Genomic DNA, 18,411 nt, shown 5'->3' with positions numbered 1-18,411 from the left:
CTGGGGGTCTTGGGGACAGACTGGTGGCCCTGGGGATGGACTCCTGGGCATCTTGGGGACAGGCTGGTGGTTTTGGGGATGGAATCTTGGTGGCCTTAGGGACAGGCTGGTGGCCCGGGGGACAGGGTCCTGGGGTCTTGGGGACAGGCTGGTGGCCTTGGGGATGGAATCCTGGGGGTCTTGGGGACAGACTGGTGGCCTTGGGGATGGAATCCTGGTGGCCTTAGGGACAGGCTGGTGGCCTTGGGGACAGGCTGGTGGCCCTGGGGATGGACTCCTGGGCATCTTGGGGACAGGCTGGTGGTTTTGGGGATGGAATCTTGGTGGCCTTAGGGACAGGCTGGTGGCCTTGGGGACAGGGTCCTGGGGGTCTTGGAATCAGGCTGGTGGACCTGGGGACAGGCTGGTGACCCTGGGGATGGAGTCCTGGGCATCTTGGGGACAGGCTGGTGGTTTTGGGGACAGGCTGGTGGCCCGGGGGACAGGGTCCTGAGCATCTTGGGGACAGGCTGGTGGCTTTGGGGACAGGCTGGTGGCCCGGGGGACAGGGTCCTGGGGGTCTTGGAATCTGGCTGGTGGCCCTGGGGATGGAATCCTGGTGGCCTTAAGGACAGGCTGGTGGCCCTGGGGATGGGGTCCTGGTGGTCTTAGGGATAGCCTGGTGGCCTTGGGGACAGGCTGGTGGCCCTGGGGACAGGGTGCTGTAAGTTTTGGGGGTGCCAGGCCCGGGTGCCGGGGGTCCCGAGGACTGGATTTTGGGATTTGGGGATTTTGGGATTCTGGGGACATGGTGCTGGGGGGTCCCATGGAGGAAGGTCTGGGGGTCCCGGTGCTGAGGTTTTGGGGGCCCCAGTATTGGGGTCATGGCAGTCCCCAGGATGGGACGCTGGTGTCCCATGGAGGAGATTTTGGGGGGTCCCTGGGACGGGGTGCTGGGGTTCGGGTGTCCCATGGAGGAGATTTTGGGGGTCCCGGGGTGAATTTTTGAGTGTCCTGGTAATGGGGTGCCGGGGGTGGGGGGTCCCCAAAATTTGGGTTCTAGGGGATGGAAATCCTGGCAATGGGGTGCTAGGGTGTTGGTGTTCCATGGTTTTGGGGTTCCTGGTAATGGGGTGCTGGGGGGTCCCTGTGCCAGAGTTTTGGGGCTCCCAAGGATTTGGGTTCTTGGGGATGGGGATCCCAGGGATGGGGTGCTGATGATCCCGGTGTTGGGGTTGCCCTGGACGGGTTTTGGGGGTTCTGGGGCTGGGGATCCCCAGGTGTGGGGTTCTCGGGGATGGGGATCCCAGGGAGGGGGTGCTGGGGGTCCCCGGGATGGGGCACTGACGGTCCCAGTCCTGGGGGTCCGCCAGATGGGGTTTGGGGGTTCCCGGTGCTGGGGATCCCCAGGGTTGGAGTTCTGGTGCTGGGGATCCCCAGGGTTGGGGTTCTTTGGGATGGGGATGCCCGGGATTTGGGATTTTGGTGCTGGGGATCCCCAGGGTTGGGGTTCTTTGGGATGGGGATGCTCAGGATTTGGGTTCCCGGTTCTGGGGATCCACAGGTCTGGGTTTTTTTGGGACAGGGATCCCCAGGATTTGGGTTCTTTGGGATGGGGATGCTCAGGATTTGGGTTCCCGGTGCTGGAGATCCCCAGGATGGGTTTTTTTTGGGACGGGGATCCCCAGGATTTGGGTTCTTTGGGATGGGGATGCTCAGGATTTGGGTTCCCGGTGCTGGGGATCCCCAGGATTTGGGATCTCAGGTCTGGGTTTTTTTGGGATGGGGATCCCCAGGGTTGGGGTTTTCAGGCATGGGGATTTTTTTGGGATGGGCATCCCCAGGATTTGGGATCTCAGTGTTGGGGATCCCCAGGATTTGGGTTCCTGCTGCTGGGGATCTCCAGGACTGGGGTTTTCAGGGATGAGCATCCCCAGGATTTGGGTTCTTGGTGCTGTGGGTCCCCAGGGTTGGGGTTCTTTGGGACAGGGATCCCCAGGATTTGGGTTCCCAGTGCTGGACATCCCCAGGATTTGGGATCTTGGTGCTGGATATCCCCAGGATTTGGGATCTCGGTGCTGGACATCCCCAGGATGGGTTCTTTGGCACAGGGATCCCCAGGATTTGTGTTTGGGATCTCGGTGCTGGACATCCCCAGGATGGGTTCTTTGGCACAGGGATCCCCAGGATTTGGGCTCCCGGGGCTGGGGATCCCCAGGAGTGGGGTTCTGGGGGCTCGGCGTCGCGGCCGCGGGCGGTGCCGGGGTTGTGGCCGCGGCGCCGTCGCGGCTGTCCCCTCACCGTGGCCTGTCGCAGCGGGGTGTCGCTGGCCCGCGCTCACTTCGAGAAGCAGCCGCCGGCCAACCTGCGCAAGTCCAACTTCTTCCACTTCGTGCTGGCCATGTACGACCGCCAGGGCCAGCCCGTGGAGGTGGAGCGCACCTGCTTCATCGACTTCGTGGAGAAGGAGCGGGTGAGAAACCCCCAAAAAACCCAAAAAACCCCCAAAACCACCCCAAAAAAACCCCCAAACCACCCCAAAACTCCCACGGGGCCGCTCGCAGCGGGGAAGAGCAGCCACGGCCCAGCCCGGAGCACGGGTGAGAAACCCCCAAAAAACCCCAAAACCACCCCAAAACCACCCCAAAAAAATCCCAAAACCACCCCAAAACTCCCGTGGGGCTGCTCGCAGCGGGGCAGAGCAGCCACGGCCCAGCCCGGAGCGTGGGTGAGAAACCCCCAAAAAACCCCAAAAACCCCCAAAACCACCCCAAAAAAACCCCAAAACCACCCCAAAAAAACCCCAAAACTCCCATGGGGCCGCTCACAGCGGGGCGGGGCAGCCCGGAGCGCGACCCCAACTCATGGCACGAGTGGCCCCCAGGTGGGGTGGGAGGGACACAGAGTGACCAGGAGGGGACACGGAGTGACCAGGAGTGGACACGGAGTGACCAACTGACCCCTGGCCGTGAATTTTGTCCCCCCGCCTCAAGGAGCAGAACGGGGAGAAAACCAACAACGGGATCCACTACCGGCTGCAGCTGCTCTACAGCAACGGTGGGCGCGGGGTTTTGGGGGGCTGCGGGTGGCTTTTGGGGTGTCCCCAAGGGGAGGTGACAAGCGGGGTGACCCCTCCGCTGTCCCCGCAGGGCTGCGCACCGAGCAGGATTTGTACGTCCGCCTCATCGACTCCATGTCCAAGCAGGTACCGAGACCCCAAATCCCGCCCCCCAAATCCCCGCCGGGAACATCTGGATGTCGCTGCGGCCACATCTGGGCGGGGCGGGGAGGTGGCGCAGGTGACAGGGCTCGGGAGCGCCTCCCCGGTGCCACCCCGGTGTCGCCGCTGTCCCCTCGGTGTCCCCTCCAGGCCATCATTTACGAGGGGCAGGACAAGAACCCCGAGATGTGCCGGGTGCTGCTGACCCACGAGATCATGTGCAGGTGGGCTGGGGACAGCCGGGGGGTGACACGGGTGTCCCCAAGGTCCCTTCAGGGCCCGCTCGTGCTTAACGGCGCCGTGCTAATTAACCAGCAGAGCCAGCGCCGCTAATTAACCCCACGGCAGCGGACAGGCCACCCCCGGTGTCCCCCGCTCGTGGTTGGGGACTGCGGGTGGCCCTGCTGTGTCCCCTGGGGGTGACACGGAGCCCCGGGGTGGGTCCCCAACCCCTTCAGAGCCACCCGGGGGTGACACGGAGTCCCCGGGCCACCCAAATCTGTCCCCAACCCCATAAAGGGGCGGAAAAGTGACACCCCTGGGTGTCCCCTCCCCGCCCTGTCCCCTCCCTGGTGTCCCCTCTGTCCCACCCCTGTGTGACGGCACGGTCCGAGGGTGGGACACGAGGACCTGGCGCGTCTCCCCGTGGCGTTTGGGGGTCCCTCAGGCCTCGCTGTCCCCTGATGTCACCTGCTGTCCCCGTGTCCAGCCGCTGCTGTGACAAGAAGAGCTGCGGGAACCGCAACGAGACCCCCTCGGACCCCGTCATCATCGACAGGTGCTGGGGACACCGGGGACACTGGGGACATCAGGGGACACTGGGGACGCTGGGGACATCGGGAGACCTCGTGGCCACCTGGAGGGGGTGGCAGCCACCGGCGATGTCCCCAGGCTTGGGGACATGATGCTGATGAGACAAGGGACAGCACAGGGCGCTCCGGGTGTCCCCAGGGGGTGACAGCGGTGACAGATGTCACATCAATAATGGAGGTGGCACTGGCACGCTGGGGACACCTCAGGGTGGCTGTGTCCCTGTCCCTGAGGCCACCGTGGTCCCTCTGTCCCTGTCCCCACCGGGGTCCTCCTGCCTGTCCTGGTGTCACCTCCCTGGTGTCCCCAAGCCAAGCCCAGGGTTGTCACTTGTTGTCCCCTTGTCACTGCCACTGTCCCCGTGTCCCCTGTCCCGCAGGTGTCCTGGGGCTGTCCCCACCATGGCGCTTTTGGGGTCACAGGACCCCCCTGGGACCGGTGTCCCCGTGGGAGGTGACACCCCGATGGTTGGTGGCAGTTTCCTAAATGTCCCAAATGTCCTGAGCCCCCTGACTTTTGGGGTGTCACCCAGTTTCAGGCATGTCCCCAGCCCGCCCCAGGACTTTTGGGGTGTCCCCAACCCTCATCCCCATCACTTCTCCGGGGGGTCACCCACTTCCAGGAGTGTCCCCAACTTGTCCCTCAGCCACAGGACTTTTGGGGTGTCCCCAGTCCCCTCTCCCTTTTCCCAAGACTTTTGGGGGTCACCAGTTCCAGGAGTGTCCCCAACCCACCCCAGGACTTTTGGGGTGTCCCCTGTCCCTATTCACAACACTTTTGGGGTGTCCCCAACCTGCCCCAGGACTTCCAGGGTGTCCCCATTCGCAGCACTTTTAGGGTGTCCCGTGTCCCCATCCCTGTCATTTTTGGGATGTCCCCAACCCACCCCAGGGTTTTTGGGGTGTCCCCTGTCCCCATTCCTAGGACTTTTGGGGTGTCTTCAGTCCCCTGTCCCCATCCCTGTCCCTTTCAGGGTGTCCCCAACCTGCCTCAGGGCTTTTGGGGTGTCCCTGTCCTCATCCCCATCACTTTTGGGGTGTCCCCAACCTGCCTCTGGGCTTTCGGGGTGTCCCCTGTCCCCATCCCTGTCATTTTTGGGGTGTCCTGTGTCTGCTCTCCTCACCCCTGTCACTTTTGTTGTGTCCCCTGTCCCCATCCCCAGGACTTTCGGGTTGTCCCCTGTCCCTGTCCTCAGGACTTTTGGGGTGTCCCCAGTCCCCTGTCCCCATCACTTTCGTTGTGTCCCCTGTCCCCATCCCTGTAATTTTTGGGGTGTCCCCAACCTGCCTCAGGGCTTTTGGGGTGTCCCCTGTCCCCATCCCTGTCACTTTTGGGGTGTCCCCTGTCCCCATCCCCAGGACTTTTGGGGTGTCCCCTGTCCCCACTCCTATTACTTTTGGGGTGTCCCCAGTCCCCTGTCCCCATCACTTTCGTTGTGTCCCCTGTCCCCATCCCTGTCACTTTTTTTGTGTCCCGTGTCCCCATCCCTGTCACTTTTGGGGTGTCCCCAACCTGCCTCTGGGCTTTCGCGGTGTCCCCTGTCCCCATCCCTGTGTTTTTTGGGGTGTCCTGTGTCCCCTGTCCCCACCCCTGTCACTTTCGTTGTGTCCCCTTTCCCCATCCCCATCACTTTCGGGGTGTCCCCTGTCCCCATCCCCGTCACTTTCGTTGTGTCCCCTGTCCCCATCCCCAGGACTTTTGGGGTGTCCCCAGTCCCCTGTCCCCATCATTTTCGGGGTGTCCCCTGTCCCCATCCCCGTCACTTTCGGGGTGTCCCATGTCCCCGTCCCCGTCCCTTTCGGGGGGTCACGCAGGGCCAGCCGTGTCCCCATCCCTCCCGCGGGTCCCCCCCTGTCCCCCGTGTCCCCGTGTCCCCCCCCGGGCCAGCCCCGCTGGTTTGAGAGCGCGCTAAGTGCCCCTCTCGCGGCGTTAATCAAATTACCCGGCAGCGAAAATTGACGCTTCTCATTAATTAGCCACGATTATGCTAATTGCGCATTCAAATTTATGCGCCGCGAGCAGAAGGTGCTCGGCAGCGGCGCCGGGCATTTGCATATTCAATGGTAATTAGCGATGCTAATTAATGCGCCGGCCCCGTATTTTTAACTCGCGGGGGTTCAGCCCCAGCCCCCCTACCTGGGGCTGGGATTTGGGGGATTTAGGGGGATTTTTGTGGGGTTTTTTTGGGGGGAGGTTTGGGGTCCCCCCGGCCGCGCTGTGCCGGGGATGGCGGGGCCGTTTTCGGGGTGGTTTTTGGGGCGGTTTCCGGCGTTTTTGGGGCGTTTTTGGGGCGTTTTCCCACCCCTTCCTTGCCCTGAATACCACCCGGGAATGGAAATGGGAATGGGGGGAATGGGGGGACCCCCCCTTTTCCTGTGTTGTCCCATAAGGTGGGACCCCCTTTCTGTGGGGTCGGGACCCCCTCAGTGTGAGATCCTTTTTAGTGGGGTCCCCCTTTTCCATGGGGTCCTAGAAATGAGACCCCTTTTTCTGGGATCCCCTTTTTCCATGGGATCCTATAAATGAGATCCCTTTTTGTGGGATCCCCTTTTTGTGGGATCCCCCTTTTGTGGGATCCCTCTTTTTTTGGGATCTCCCCATTCCATGGGATCCTCTCTCCTTGTGCCCCCTCCTTCCATGGGATCTAATTTTTGTGGGATCCCCCTTTCCATGGGATCTGCTTTTTGTGGGATCCCCCTTTCCATGGGATCTGCTTTTTGTGGGGTCGCTGCTTCCTGGGATCCTCTTTCCCTGGGATCCCCACACCGTGGGACCCCCTTTCGCCAGGATCCCCTTTCTGTGGGACCCTTTTTCCATGAGATCCCCTTGTTTTTTGGGATCCCCTTTTTTTGGGATCCCCCTTTTCCATGGGAATCCCCTCTCCGTGAGGCCCCTTTTCCATGGGATCCCCTTTTTGTGGGATTCCCATTCCCTGGGGCCCCCTTTCCATGGGATCCTGCCCTCCATGGCAGCTCCTTTTTGTGGGATCCCTTTTTGTGGGGTCCCCTCGTCCAGGGTGCCCCTTTCTTGTGGGATTCCTGGGACACTTTTTTCTGGGATCCCCTTTTTGTGGGATTTCCTCTCCCTGAGACCCCTTTTCCATGGGATCCTCTTTTTCTGGGACCTCCTTTTGTGGGATCCCCTTTTTTGTGGGATCCCCTTTTTTGTGGGATCCCCTTTCCCTGAAAACCCTTTTTTTTGTGGGATCCCTTTTTTTTGTGGGATCACCATTCCCTGGAATCCTCCTCCATGTCCCCCCAGCCTGACCCGGGGGTGACCCCACCTGGGGTCCCGCAGATGTCCCCAAACCTCCGTGTGACGATCCCGGTGTCACCTCCAGCGGGATGGGGACGGGGAGGGACACTGGGATGGGACATGGGAATGGGGACACTGGGATGGGGACAGGGAAGGACACTGGGATGGGGACGGGGAGGGACACTGGGATGGGAACAGGATGGGACACTGGGATGGGGACACTGGGATGGGATGGGAACAGGGTGGGACACTGGGATGGGGTGGGACATGGGAATGGGGACACTGGGATGGGAACAGGGTGGGACACTGGGATGGGATGGGAACACTGGGGATGGGGACAGGGAGGGACACTGGGGTGGGACATGGGAATGGGGACACTGGGGATGAGGACAGGGTGGGACACTGGGATGAGGACACTGGGATGGGATGGGGACAGGGTGGGACATTGGGATGGGGTGGGACATGGGAATGGGGACACTGGGGATGGGGATGCTGGGATGGGAACCTGCGTGTCTCCCACCCCATTGTCCCCAACAGTGTCACCTGTGCCACGGCAGGGGGGACATTGGGATGGGGACACTGGGATGGGATGGGACACAGGGATGGGGACAGAGCAGGACAGAGGGGTGGGGACAGGGTGACATTGTGGGATGGGGATAGGAAGGGACAGCTGGATGGGGACAGTGGATAGGGACAAGATGGGGACACTGGGGTGGGGACAGGGTGACATGGTGGGATGGGGACAGTGGAAGAAGGACAAGATGGGACATTTGGATGGGGACACTGGGATGGGGACAGAGCAGGACAGGGATGGGGACAACGGGATGGAGACAGGATGGGGACACCAGAATGGGGATGGGGAAGAGGAACTGCAGAACAGGGACAGGATGGGACATTGGGATGGGGACAGGATGGGGACACTGGGACAGGGACAGGATGGGACATTGGGATGGGGACATTGGGACAGGGACAGGATGGGACATTGGGATGGGGATGGGGACATTGGGACAGGGACAGAATGGGGACACTGGGATGGGGACAATGATGGGGTGATGACAAGAAGGGACAGCAGAACACAGACAGGATGGGACACTGGGATGGGGACACCAAGATGGAGATGGGGACAATGACGGGTGGTGACAAGAAGGGACAGGATGGGACACCAGGATGGGGACACTGGGATGGGGACAGGATGGGGAACACTGAGTTGGGGATGGGGACAATGATGGGATGGTGACAAAAAGGGACAGGATGGGGACACCAGGATGGGAATACTGGGATGGGGATGAGGACAATGGGATGGGGACAACGATGGGGTGGTGACAAGAAGGGCCAGTAGAACAGGGACAGGACGGGGACACCGGGATTGGGGACACCATGGGGACACGTTTGTCCCCTCTTTTTTTTTTTTTTTTTTTTTTTAATTTTTTTTTTTACCCCATTCCAGGTTTTTCCTCAAGTTTTTCCTCAAGTGCAACCAGAACTGCCTGAAAAACGCCGGGAACCCGCGGGACATGCGGCGCTTCCAGGTGACACTTGGGGACATCACCTAGAGGGTGGAGGGGACACCAAAAAGGGGTTCAGGTGACCCCAAAAAGATTTCCCCAAAGGGGTTGAGTGGAATCGAGTCCCCAATTCCCATAGATTCCTTTGAAAAATCCTAAATTTACTGCCATCCCAAAAAATCCACCACCACCCTATAAAAGGTGACACTTCCAGGTGGCATTTGGGGACATCATGGAGAAAATCCCAAAAAGGGGTTCAGGTGACCCCAAAAAGATTTCCCCAAAGGGGTTGAGTGGAATCGAGTCCCCAATTCCCATAGATTCCTTTGAAAAATCCCAAATTTACTGCCATCCCAAAAAATCCACCACCACCCTATAAAAGGTGACACTTCCAGGTGGCATTTGAGGACATCATGGAGAAAATCCCAAAAAGGGGTTCAGGTGACCCCAAAAAGATTTCCCCAAAGGGGTTGAGTGGAATCGAGTCCCCAATTCCCATAGATTCCTTTGAAAAATCCTAAATTTACCGCCAGCCCAAAAAATGATCGCCACCCTATACGAAACCCCAAATTTTGACCCCAAAAAATGGGGGGTGAGGTGCAGGCGACCCCAGAAAGATTCCTCAAAGGGGTCGAAGGGAATTGGGGACTCGATTCCCCCCGTTCGGGGGGAATCGAGTCCCAATTCCCTTCGACCCCTTTGGAAAAAAAATCCCAAATTTACCGCCACCCTATAAAAAAAACCCCAAATCCGGCTTGGAAACCCTAAAATCTCCGCCCCCACCCCTCAACCCTCCACCCCCCCTCGGTCGCAGCTGGGTCCTGGCCCCCCCCGAAGTTCATCAGGGCTCGGTAACGAGATGTTAATTATGACATTTCGGTGATTAACGACCCCATTTGCATCGCGGCATCGGCGGCGGGAGAGCAGCGGGGAAAAGTGGGGGGGGGGTTTGTGGGATTAGGGGGGGACGGGAATTTGGGGGGGGGGTTTCCTTTTAGGGGATGGGGGACTGGGGGTGGTCCTAAAAGGGGTTTGGGGTCTCCTGGAGGGGTCTCAAGGGGGTTTGGGGTCCCCTGGGGGAGTTTGGGGGGCTGGGGGTGGCCCTAAAAGGGGTTTGGGGTCCCCTGGGGGAAATTTGGGGCACTGGGGGTGGCCCTAAAAGGGGTTTGGGGTCTCCTGAAGGGTCTCGAGAGGGCCTCAAGGGGGTTTGGGGTCCCCTGGGGGAGTTTGGGGGTGACCCCAAAAGGGGTTTGGGGTCTCCTGGAGGGGTCTCAAGGGGGTTTGGGGTCCCCTGGGGGAGTTTGGGGGGCTGGGGGTGGCCCTAAAAGGGGTTTGGGGTCCCCTGGGGGACATTTGGGGCACTGGGGGTGGCCCTAAATTAGGTTTGGGGTCTCCTGGAGGGGTCTCAAGGGGGTTTGGGGTCCCCTGGGGGAGTTTGGGGGGCTGGGGGTGGCCCTAAAAGGGGTTTGGGGTCCCCTGGGGGACATTTGGGGCACTGGGGGTGGCCCTAAAAGGGGTTTGGGGTCTCCTGGAGGGGTCTCGAGGGGGCCTCAAGGGGGTTTGGGGTCCCCTGGGGGAGTTTGGGGGTGACCCTAAAAGGGGTTTGGGGTCTCCTGGAGGGGTCTCAAGGGGGTTTGGGGTCCCCTGGGGGAGTTTGGGGGGCTGGGGGTGGTCCTAAAAGGGGTTTGGGGTCCCCTGGGGGACATTTGGGGCACTGGGGGTGGCCCTAAAAGGGGTTTGGGGTCTCCTGGAGGGGTCTCAAGGGGGTTTGGGGTCCCCTGGGGGAGTTTGGGGGTGGCCCTAAAAGGGGTTTGGGGTCTCCTGGAGGGGTCTCAAGGGGGTTTGGGGTCCCCTGGGGGAGTTTGGGGGGCTGGGGGTGGTCCTAAAAGGGGTTTGGGGTCCCCTGGGGGAAATTTGGGGCACTGGGGGTGACCCTAAATGAGGTTTGGGGTCTCCTGGAGGGGTCTCGAGGGGGCCTCAAGGGGGTTTGGGGTCTCCTGGGGGAATTTGGGGGTGACCCTAAAAGGGGTTTGGGGTCTCCTGGAGGGGTCTCAAGGGGGTTTGGGGTCCCCTGGGGGAGTTTGGGGGGCTGGGGGTGGCCCTAAAAGGGGTTTGGGGTCCCCAGGGGGAAATTTGGGGCACAGGGGGTGACCCTAAATGAGGTTTGGGGTCTCCTGGAGGGGTCTCGAGGGGGCCTTAAGGGGGTTTGGGGTCCCCTGGGGGAGTTTGGGGGTGACCCTAAAAGGGGTTTGGGGTCTCCTGGAGGGGTCCTGAGTGGGCCTCAGGGGGTTTTGGGGTCCCCTGGGGGGAAATTTGGGGCACTGGGGGTGGCCCTAAATGAGGTTTGGGGTCTCCTGAAGGGGTCCTGAGTGGGCCTCGAGGAGGTTTTGGGGTCCCCTGGGGGAATTTGGGGGTGACCCTAAAAGGGGTTTGGGGTCTCCTGAAGGGTCTCGAGGGGGCCTCAAGGGGGTTTAAGGTCCCCTGGGGGAGTTTGGGGGGCTGGGGGTGGCCCTAAAAGGGGTTTGAGGTCCTCTGGGGGGAATCTGGGGGATTAGGGGTGACCCTAAAAGTGATTTGGGGTCTCCTGGAGGGGTCCTAAGGGTGCCTCAGGGGGTTTTGGGGTCCCCTGGGGAGGAATTTGGGGCCCTGGGGGTGATCCTAAAAGGGCCAGGGGAGGTCCCTGAAGGGGTGGCCCTAAATGGGGTTTGGGGTCCCCTGGAGGGGCTGGATGAGGGAGGACCTGGGGCAATTTGAGGGGCTGGGGGTGATCCTAAAAGTCATTTGGGGTCCCCTGGGGAGGAATTTGGGGTGGTCCCAAGGGGTTTTGGGGGACTCGGGATGACCCAAAAAGGGGTTTGGGGTCCCCTAGGTGAGGCTGGGGTGGGGTTGGGGGTGGCCCTGAGGGGTTTGGGGTCTCTGGAGGAATCTCAGGGGGGTTTGGGGTCTCTTGTGGGACTGGGCTGGGGTTGGGGATGGCCCTAAAAGGGGTCTGGGGTCCCCTGGGTGTCCCCTGGGTGTCCCCTGGGTGTCCTGGGGGAAGGAGCTCGGCAATCTGGGGGTCCCCTGGGTGGGCGGGTGACCCCAGGCTGTGGGGGCCACCCCTGTGACACCGTGGGGACACCACAGCTGGCCCCTCCTGTGGTGTGACAGGGCTGTGACAGGGGTGGGGACATCGTGGGGACATCTTGGGGACACCACACACAGTGTCCCCGCGATGTGACAGGGCTGTGACAGGGGTGGGGACATTGTGGGGACACCTCGGGGCCAGCACAGGGACGGCACACACAGCGTCTTTGTGGTGTGACAGGGCCACGTTAGTGGAGGGGACACCTTGGGGACACCACACCCAGTGTCCCTGCGGTGTGACAGGGATGGGGACATCATTGGGACATCTTGGGGACACCACACGCAGTCCCCCTGCAGTGTGACAGGGATGGGGACATCATGGGGACACCTTGGGGACACCACGCACAGTGTCCCTGCGGTGTGACAGGGATGGGGACATCATGGGGACATCATGGGGACACCACACCCTGTCCCCCTGCAGTGTGACAGGGATGGGGACATCATGGGGACATCTTGGGGACACCACGCCCAGTGTCCCTGCGGTGTGACAGGGATGGGGACATCATGGGGACACCTTGGGGACACCACACGCAGTCCCCCTGCAGTGTGACAGGGATGGGGACATCATGGGGACACCTTGGGGACACCACACCCAGTGTCCCTGCAGTGTGACAGGGATGGGGACATCTTGGGGACATCTTGGGGACACCACAGGCAGTGCCCCTGTGGTGTGCCAGGCCAGGGGACAGCGCGGGGTGACCGTGTCCCTTGTCCCCGCAGGTGGTGGTGTCCACCACGGTGCACGTGGACGGCCACGTCCTGGCCGTGTCCGACAACATGTTTGTCCACAACAACTCCAAGCACGGCCGGCGCGCCCGGCGCCTCGACCCCTCCGAAGGTCAGGGGACACCTGGGGACATCTTGGGGACATGTGTTGGGACCCTGCCAGTGTGGCCTGGCACCCCCCGGATGATCCCTGTGTCCCCACCCTGCTGTCCCCAATGTCTGGTGGCCCATCCATGGGTTCCTCGCCATCTGTCACTGTGGCCACCTTGGGGACATCTTGGGGACAAATTTTGGGAGCCCCCAGCCGGGCCTGGCACCCCCAGGGTGATCCCTGTGTCCCCACCCTGCTGTCCCCAAGTGTCCCCATCCAGGATGGGTGTCTGTGAGTGCCTCTGTTTGTCCCCACCTGTGTCACCATGGTCACACGTGCATGTCCCCAGCCATGTGCATGTGGCCACCTGTGTCCCTCCCCAGCCATGTCCATGTCCCTGTGTCCCCGTATCTGTCCCCATGTCCCTGTGGCCACCTGTGTCTGTCCCAGTCCATGTCCGTGTCTGTCCCAGTCCGTGCCCTCGTGTCCCCACGTCTGTCCCAATCCATGTCTGTGTCCCCATCCACGCCCATGTCCCCATGCCTGTCCCCACATCTGTCCCACCCCATGTCCTTGCCCCTGTGTCCCCATGCCTGTCCCCGTGTCCCCGTGCCTGTCCCCACATCTGTCCCACTCCATGTCCCTGTGTCCCCATACCTGTCCCCATGCCTTTCCATGTCCATGTCTCCATCCATATCCATGTCACTGACTGTCCCCTTGTCCCCATGCCTGTCCCTGTGTCCCCATACCTGTCCCCATGTCTGTCCATGTCCATGTTTTCATCCATATCCACGTCACTGACTGTCCCCGTGTCCCCATGCCTGTCCCCTTTTCCCTGCTCCCACCTCACTGTCCCTGTCCCACCCCTCTGTCCCCACCATCGCTGTCACTGTCCCACCCCTCTGTGTCCCTGCCATCACTGTCCCTGTCCTGCCACCCCTCTGTCCCTGTCACCCCTGTCCCCTCCACCCCTCTGTCCCCACCATCACTGTCCCTGTCCTGCCACCCCTCTGTCCCTGTCACCCCTGTCCCTGTCCCAACCCTCTGTCCCTGTCACCCCTGTCCCCTCCACCCCTCTGTCCCCACCATCGCTGTCCCTGTCCTGCCACCCCTCTGTCCCTGCCACTCCTGTCCCTGTCCCACCCCTCTGTCCCCACCATCCCTGTCCCCTGCACCCCTGTCCCCACCATCGCTGTCCCTGTCCTGCCACCCCTCTGTCCCTGTCACCCCTGTCCCCTCCACCCCTCTGTCCCTGCCATCGCTGTCCCTGTCCCCTCCACCCCTCTGTCCCCACCATCCCTGTCCCCTGCAACCCCTTGTCCCCACCATCGCTGTCCCCGTCCTGCCACCTCTCTGTCCCCACCATCCCTGTCCCCTGCACCCCTCAGTCCCTGCCACCCCTGTCCCCTCCACCCCTCTGTCCCCACCATCGCTGTCCCTGTCCTGCCACCCCTCTGTCCCCACCATCCTTGTCCCCTGCACCCCTCTGTCCCTGCCCTCCCTGTCCCTGTCCCCTCCACCCCTCTGTCTCTGTCACCCCTGTCCCTGTCCCGCCTCTCTGTCCCCACCATCCCTGTCCCCTCCACCCCTCTGTCCCCACCATCGCTGTCCCTGTCCTGCCACCCCTCTGTCCCTGCCCTCCCTGTCCCTGTCCCCTGCACCCCTGTCCCCACCATCGCTGTCCCTGTCCTGCCACCCCTCTGTCCCCACCGTCGCTGTCCCTGTCCTGCCACCCCTCTGTCCCCACCGTCGCTGTCGCTGTCCCCTCCAGCAGCCACCCCCTGCATCAAGGCCATCAGCCCGAGCGAGGGCTGGACCACGGGCGGTGCCACCGTCATCGTCATCGGGGACAACTTCTTCGATGGCCTCCAGGTGCTCTTCGGCACCGTGCTGGTGTGGAGCGAGGTACGGGCCCGGGGGTGGCTCGGGGACAGCTCGGGGACACCGCGGGCCAGGCTGAGGCCGTGTCCCCCCCGCAGCTCATCACCCCCCACGCCATCCGCGTGCAGACCCCCCCCCGCCACATCCCGGGGGTCGTGGAGGTGACACTGTCCTACAAGGCCAAGCACTTCTGCAAGGGCGCCCCGGGACGCTTCGTCTACACCGGTGAGGGACGGGGAGAGGGGACAGCGGGAATGGGACAGCGGGAATGGGACAGCGGGAATGGGGACAGCGGGAATGGGGACAGTGGGAATGGGGACAGCGGGAATGGGACAGCGGGAATGGGGACAGCGGGAATGGGGACAGTGGGAATGGGACAGCGGGAATGGGACAGTGGGACTGGGGACAGGGGGAATGGGGACAGCGGGAATGGGGACAGGGGGATTGGGGACAGCGGGAATGGGGACAGCGGGAATGGGGACAGGGGGATTGGGGACAGGGGGATTGGGGACAGCGGGAATGGGGACAGCGGGAATGGGACAGTGGGATTGGGGACAGTGGGAATGGGGACAGCGGGAATGGGGACAGCGGGAATGGGACAGCGGGAATGGGACAGTGGGATTGGGGACAGCGGGAATGGGGACAGGGGGATTGGGGACAGGGGGATTGGGGACAGCGGGAATGGGGACAGCGGGAATGGGGACAGGGGGATTGGGGACAGCGGGAATGGGGACAGCGGGAATGGGACAGCGGGAATGGGACAGTGGGATTGGGGACAGTGGGAATGGGGACAGCGGGACTGGGACAGGGGGAATGGGGACAGCGGGAATGGGGACAGCGGGAATGGGACAGCGGGAATGGGACAGTGGGATTGGGGACAGTGGGAATGGGGACAGCGGGACTGGGGACAGCGGGACTGGGGACAGCGGGAATGGGGACAGCGGGAATGGGACAGCGGGACTGGGACAGCGGGACTGGGGACAGCGGGATTGGGGACAGCGGGAATGGGACAGCGGGACTGGGGACAGCGGGAATGGGGACAGCGGGACTGGGACAGCGGGAATGGGAACAGTGGGATTTGGGACAGCGGGACTGGGACAGCGGGATTGGGGACAGCGGGAATGGGACAGCGGGAATGGGAACAGTGGGATTTGGGACAGCGGGACTGGGACAGCGGGATTGGGGACAGCGGGACTGGGACAGCGGGAATGGGAACAGTGGGATTTGGGACAGCGGGACTGGGACAGCGGGATTGGGGACAGCGGGACTGGAATGGGGACAGCGGGACTGGGGACAGTGGGACTGGGGACAGCGGGACTGGGGACAGCGGGAATGGGGACAGTGGGACTGGAATGGGGACAGCGGGACTGGGGACAGTGGGACTGGGGACAGCGGGACTGGGGACAGCGGGAATGGGGACAGTGGGACTGGACTGGGGACAGCAGGAATGGGGACAGCGGGACTGGGGACAGCGGGATTGGGGACAGTGGGAATGGGAGCAGCAGGATTGGGGACAGCAGGACTGGGGACAGCGGGACTGAGGACAGTGGGACTGGACTGGGGACAGCGGGACTGGGGACAGCGGGAATGGGGACAGCGGGACTGGACTGGGAACAGCGGGACTGAGGACAGTGGGACTGGACTGGGGACAGCGGGAATGGGGACAGCGGGAAAGGGGACAGTGGGACTGGGGACAGTGGGATTTGGGACAGCGGGAATGGGGGCAGCAAGATTGGGGACAGCGGGAATGGGGTGGGGACAGTGGGACTGGGGTCAGCGGGAATGGGGACAGCAGGATTGGGGACAGTGGGATTGGAGACAGTGGGACTGGGGTGGGGACAGTGGGACTGGGGAGGGGACATCTGGGTTGGGGAGGGGACATTGGGATTGGAGTGGGGACACCTGAGAATGGGATGGAGACATGGAGATTGGGGTGGGGACATCAGGACTGGGATGGGGACATTGAGACTGGGATAAGAACACCTGGGATTGATCTGGGGACATTGGGAATGGGGTGGGGACATCAGGATTAGGATGGGGATACTTGGGAATGAGATGGTGACACCCAGGAATGGGATGGGAACACCTGGGATTGAAAAGGGGACACCCAGGAATGGGATGGTGACACCCAGGAATTGGATGGGGACATTGGGATTGGGATGGGGACACTTGGGAATGGGATAGAGACCTGGGAAGGGGACACATAACCCCATAAAGTGGTAGAGACCCCCGAGAATGGGATGGAGAATCCTGGGAATGGGATGGAGACACCTGGAGTTGGGATGGAGACACCCAGGAATGGGATGGGGACACCCAGGGATGGGATGGGGACACCCAGGAATGGGATGGGGACACCCAGGGATGGGATGGCGACACTGGGGATTGGAATGGGGACACCTGGGGACACCTGGATTTGGGATGGGGACACCTGGGACACCTTGGATTGGGATGGGGACACCTGGGGACACCTGGATTTGGGATGGGGACACCTGGGGCCGTGACACAGTTGGTGGGATGGGGACGCAAACCCCAGGAAAGGAACGCAGACCCCGGGAAGGGGACAGAGCCCCCTGTGACAGTGACACAGACACCTGGGACAGCGCCCCAACCCCTTGGGACAATGTCCCCGGCCCCGGGCCACGGTGGCAGTGACGGTGACGCCGCGGTGTCCCCTGTCCCCAGCCCTGAACGAGCCCACCATCGACTACGGCTTCCAGCGGCTGCAGAAGGTGATCCCGCGGCACCCCGGGGACCCCGAGCGCCTGCCCAAGGTGGGGGACAGCGGCACCCCCGGGGGACAGCGGCACCCCCGGGGGACAGGAGGGACACCCCAGGGACACCGGGGTTCCCTGGCAGTGCCCCGGGGGCAAAGGGCAGGGAGGGGGTGACAGTTCTTGTGTCCCCCGGGTATGGCAGGGCTTGGGGCAGGGAGGGACAGAGGGGGGGTTTGGGGACACGGGGGGGTCATTGGGGACACAGAATGGGGACATGGTGGGGGTCATTGGGGATACGAGGGGGTCATTGGGGACATAGAATGGGGACACGGGGTGGGGACACACAGGGGTCACTGGGAACACAGAAAGGGGACACAGAATGGGGACACAGGGGGGACCATGGGGACACAGAATGGGGACACGGGGGGGGGTCATTGGGGACACAAAATGGGGACACGGGGGGGGGGTCATTGGGGGCACGGGGGGGTCATTGGGGACATAGAATGGGGACATGGGGGGGACCACGGGGACACAGGAATGGGGATACGAGGCAGGTCACTGGGGACACGGGGGGGGTCATTGGGGACACAGGATGGGGACACGGGGGGGACCATGGGGACACAGGATGGGGACACAGGGTGGGGACACACAGGGGTCACTGGGGACACAGAATGGGGACACAGGGGGGACCATGGGGACACAAAATGGGGATACAGGGGGGACCATGGGGACACAGGAATGGGGACACGAGGCAGGTCACTGGGGACATGGTGGGGTCATTGGGGACACGGGGGGGTCATTGGGGACATAGAATGGGGACACGGGGGGGGTCATTGGAGACACAGAGGGGACACGGGGGGGACCATGGGGACACAGAATGGGGACACGGGGGTGACCATGGTGGAGAATACAAGAGGGTCATTGGGGACACAGAATGGGGACACGGTGGGGACACAGAATGGGGACACAGGGGGGTCACTGGGGACACAGGATGGGGACATGGGGGGAACACAGGTGACACGGGGGGGACCATGGTGGAGAACACAAGGGGGTCACTGGGGACTCGGGGGTCACTGGGTGGGGACACGGGGTGGTCATTGGGGA

The 18,411-nt window shown here is 62.3% G+C and overlaps 1 protein-coding gene across 1 annotated transcript in view; it reads left to right on the top strand.

The window, feature by feature from the left end:
- Nucleotides 1–18,411, top strand: part of LOC110468714 (transcription factor COE4) — a 29,971-nt gene that overhangs the window by 4,259 nt on the left and 7,301 nt on the right. The window contains exons 2-11 of the mRNA XM_077782671.1: nt 2,296–2,452; nt 2,973–3,036; nt 3,129–3,184; nt 3,350–3,423; nt 3,909–3,977; nt 8,712–8,793; nt 12,616–12,733; nt 14,484–14,617; nt 14,692–14,818; nt 17,276–17,364. Coding sequence (XP_077638797.1) covers nt 2,296–2,452; nt 2,973–3,036; nt 3,129–3,184; nt 3,350–3,423; nt 3,909–3,977; nt 8,712–8,793; nt 12,616–12,733; nt 14,484–14,617; nt 14,692–14,818; nt 17,276–17,364 — 970 coding nt within the window. The remainder of the gene's footprint in view (nt 1–2,295; nt 2,453–2,972; nt 3,037–3,128; nt 3,185–3,349; nt 3,424–3,908; nt 3,978–8,711; nt 8,794–12,615; nt 12,734–14,483; nt 14,618–14,691; nt 14,819–17,275; nt 17,365–18,411) is intronic.

Source organism: Lonchura striata, chromosome 4 (genome assembly GCF_046129695.1).
Source record: "Lonchura striata isolate bLonStr1 chromosome 4, bLonStr1.mat, whole genome shotgun sequence".
NCBI lineage: Eukaryota > Metazoa > Chordata > Aves > Passeriformes > Estrildidae > Lonchura > Lonchura striata.
The sequence above is the reverse complement of the archived record's forward strand: the minus strand, read 5'-3'. Positions and strand labels throughout refer to the sequence as shown.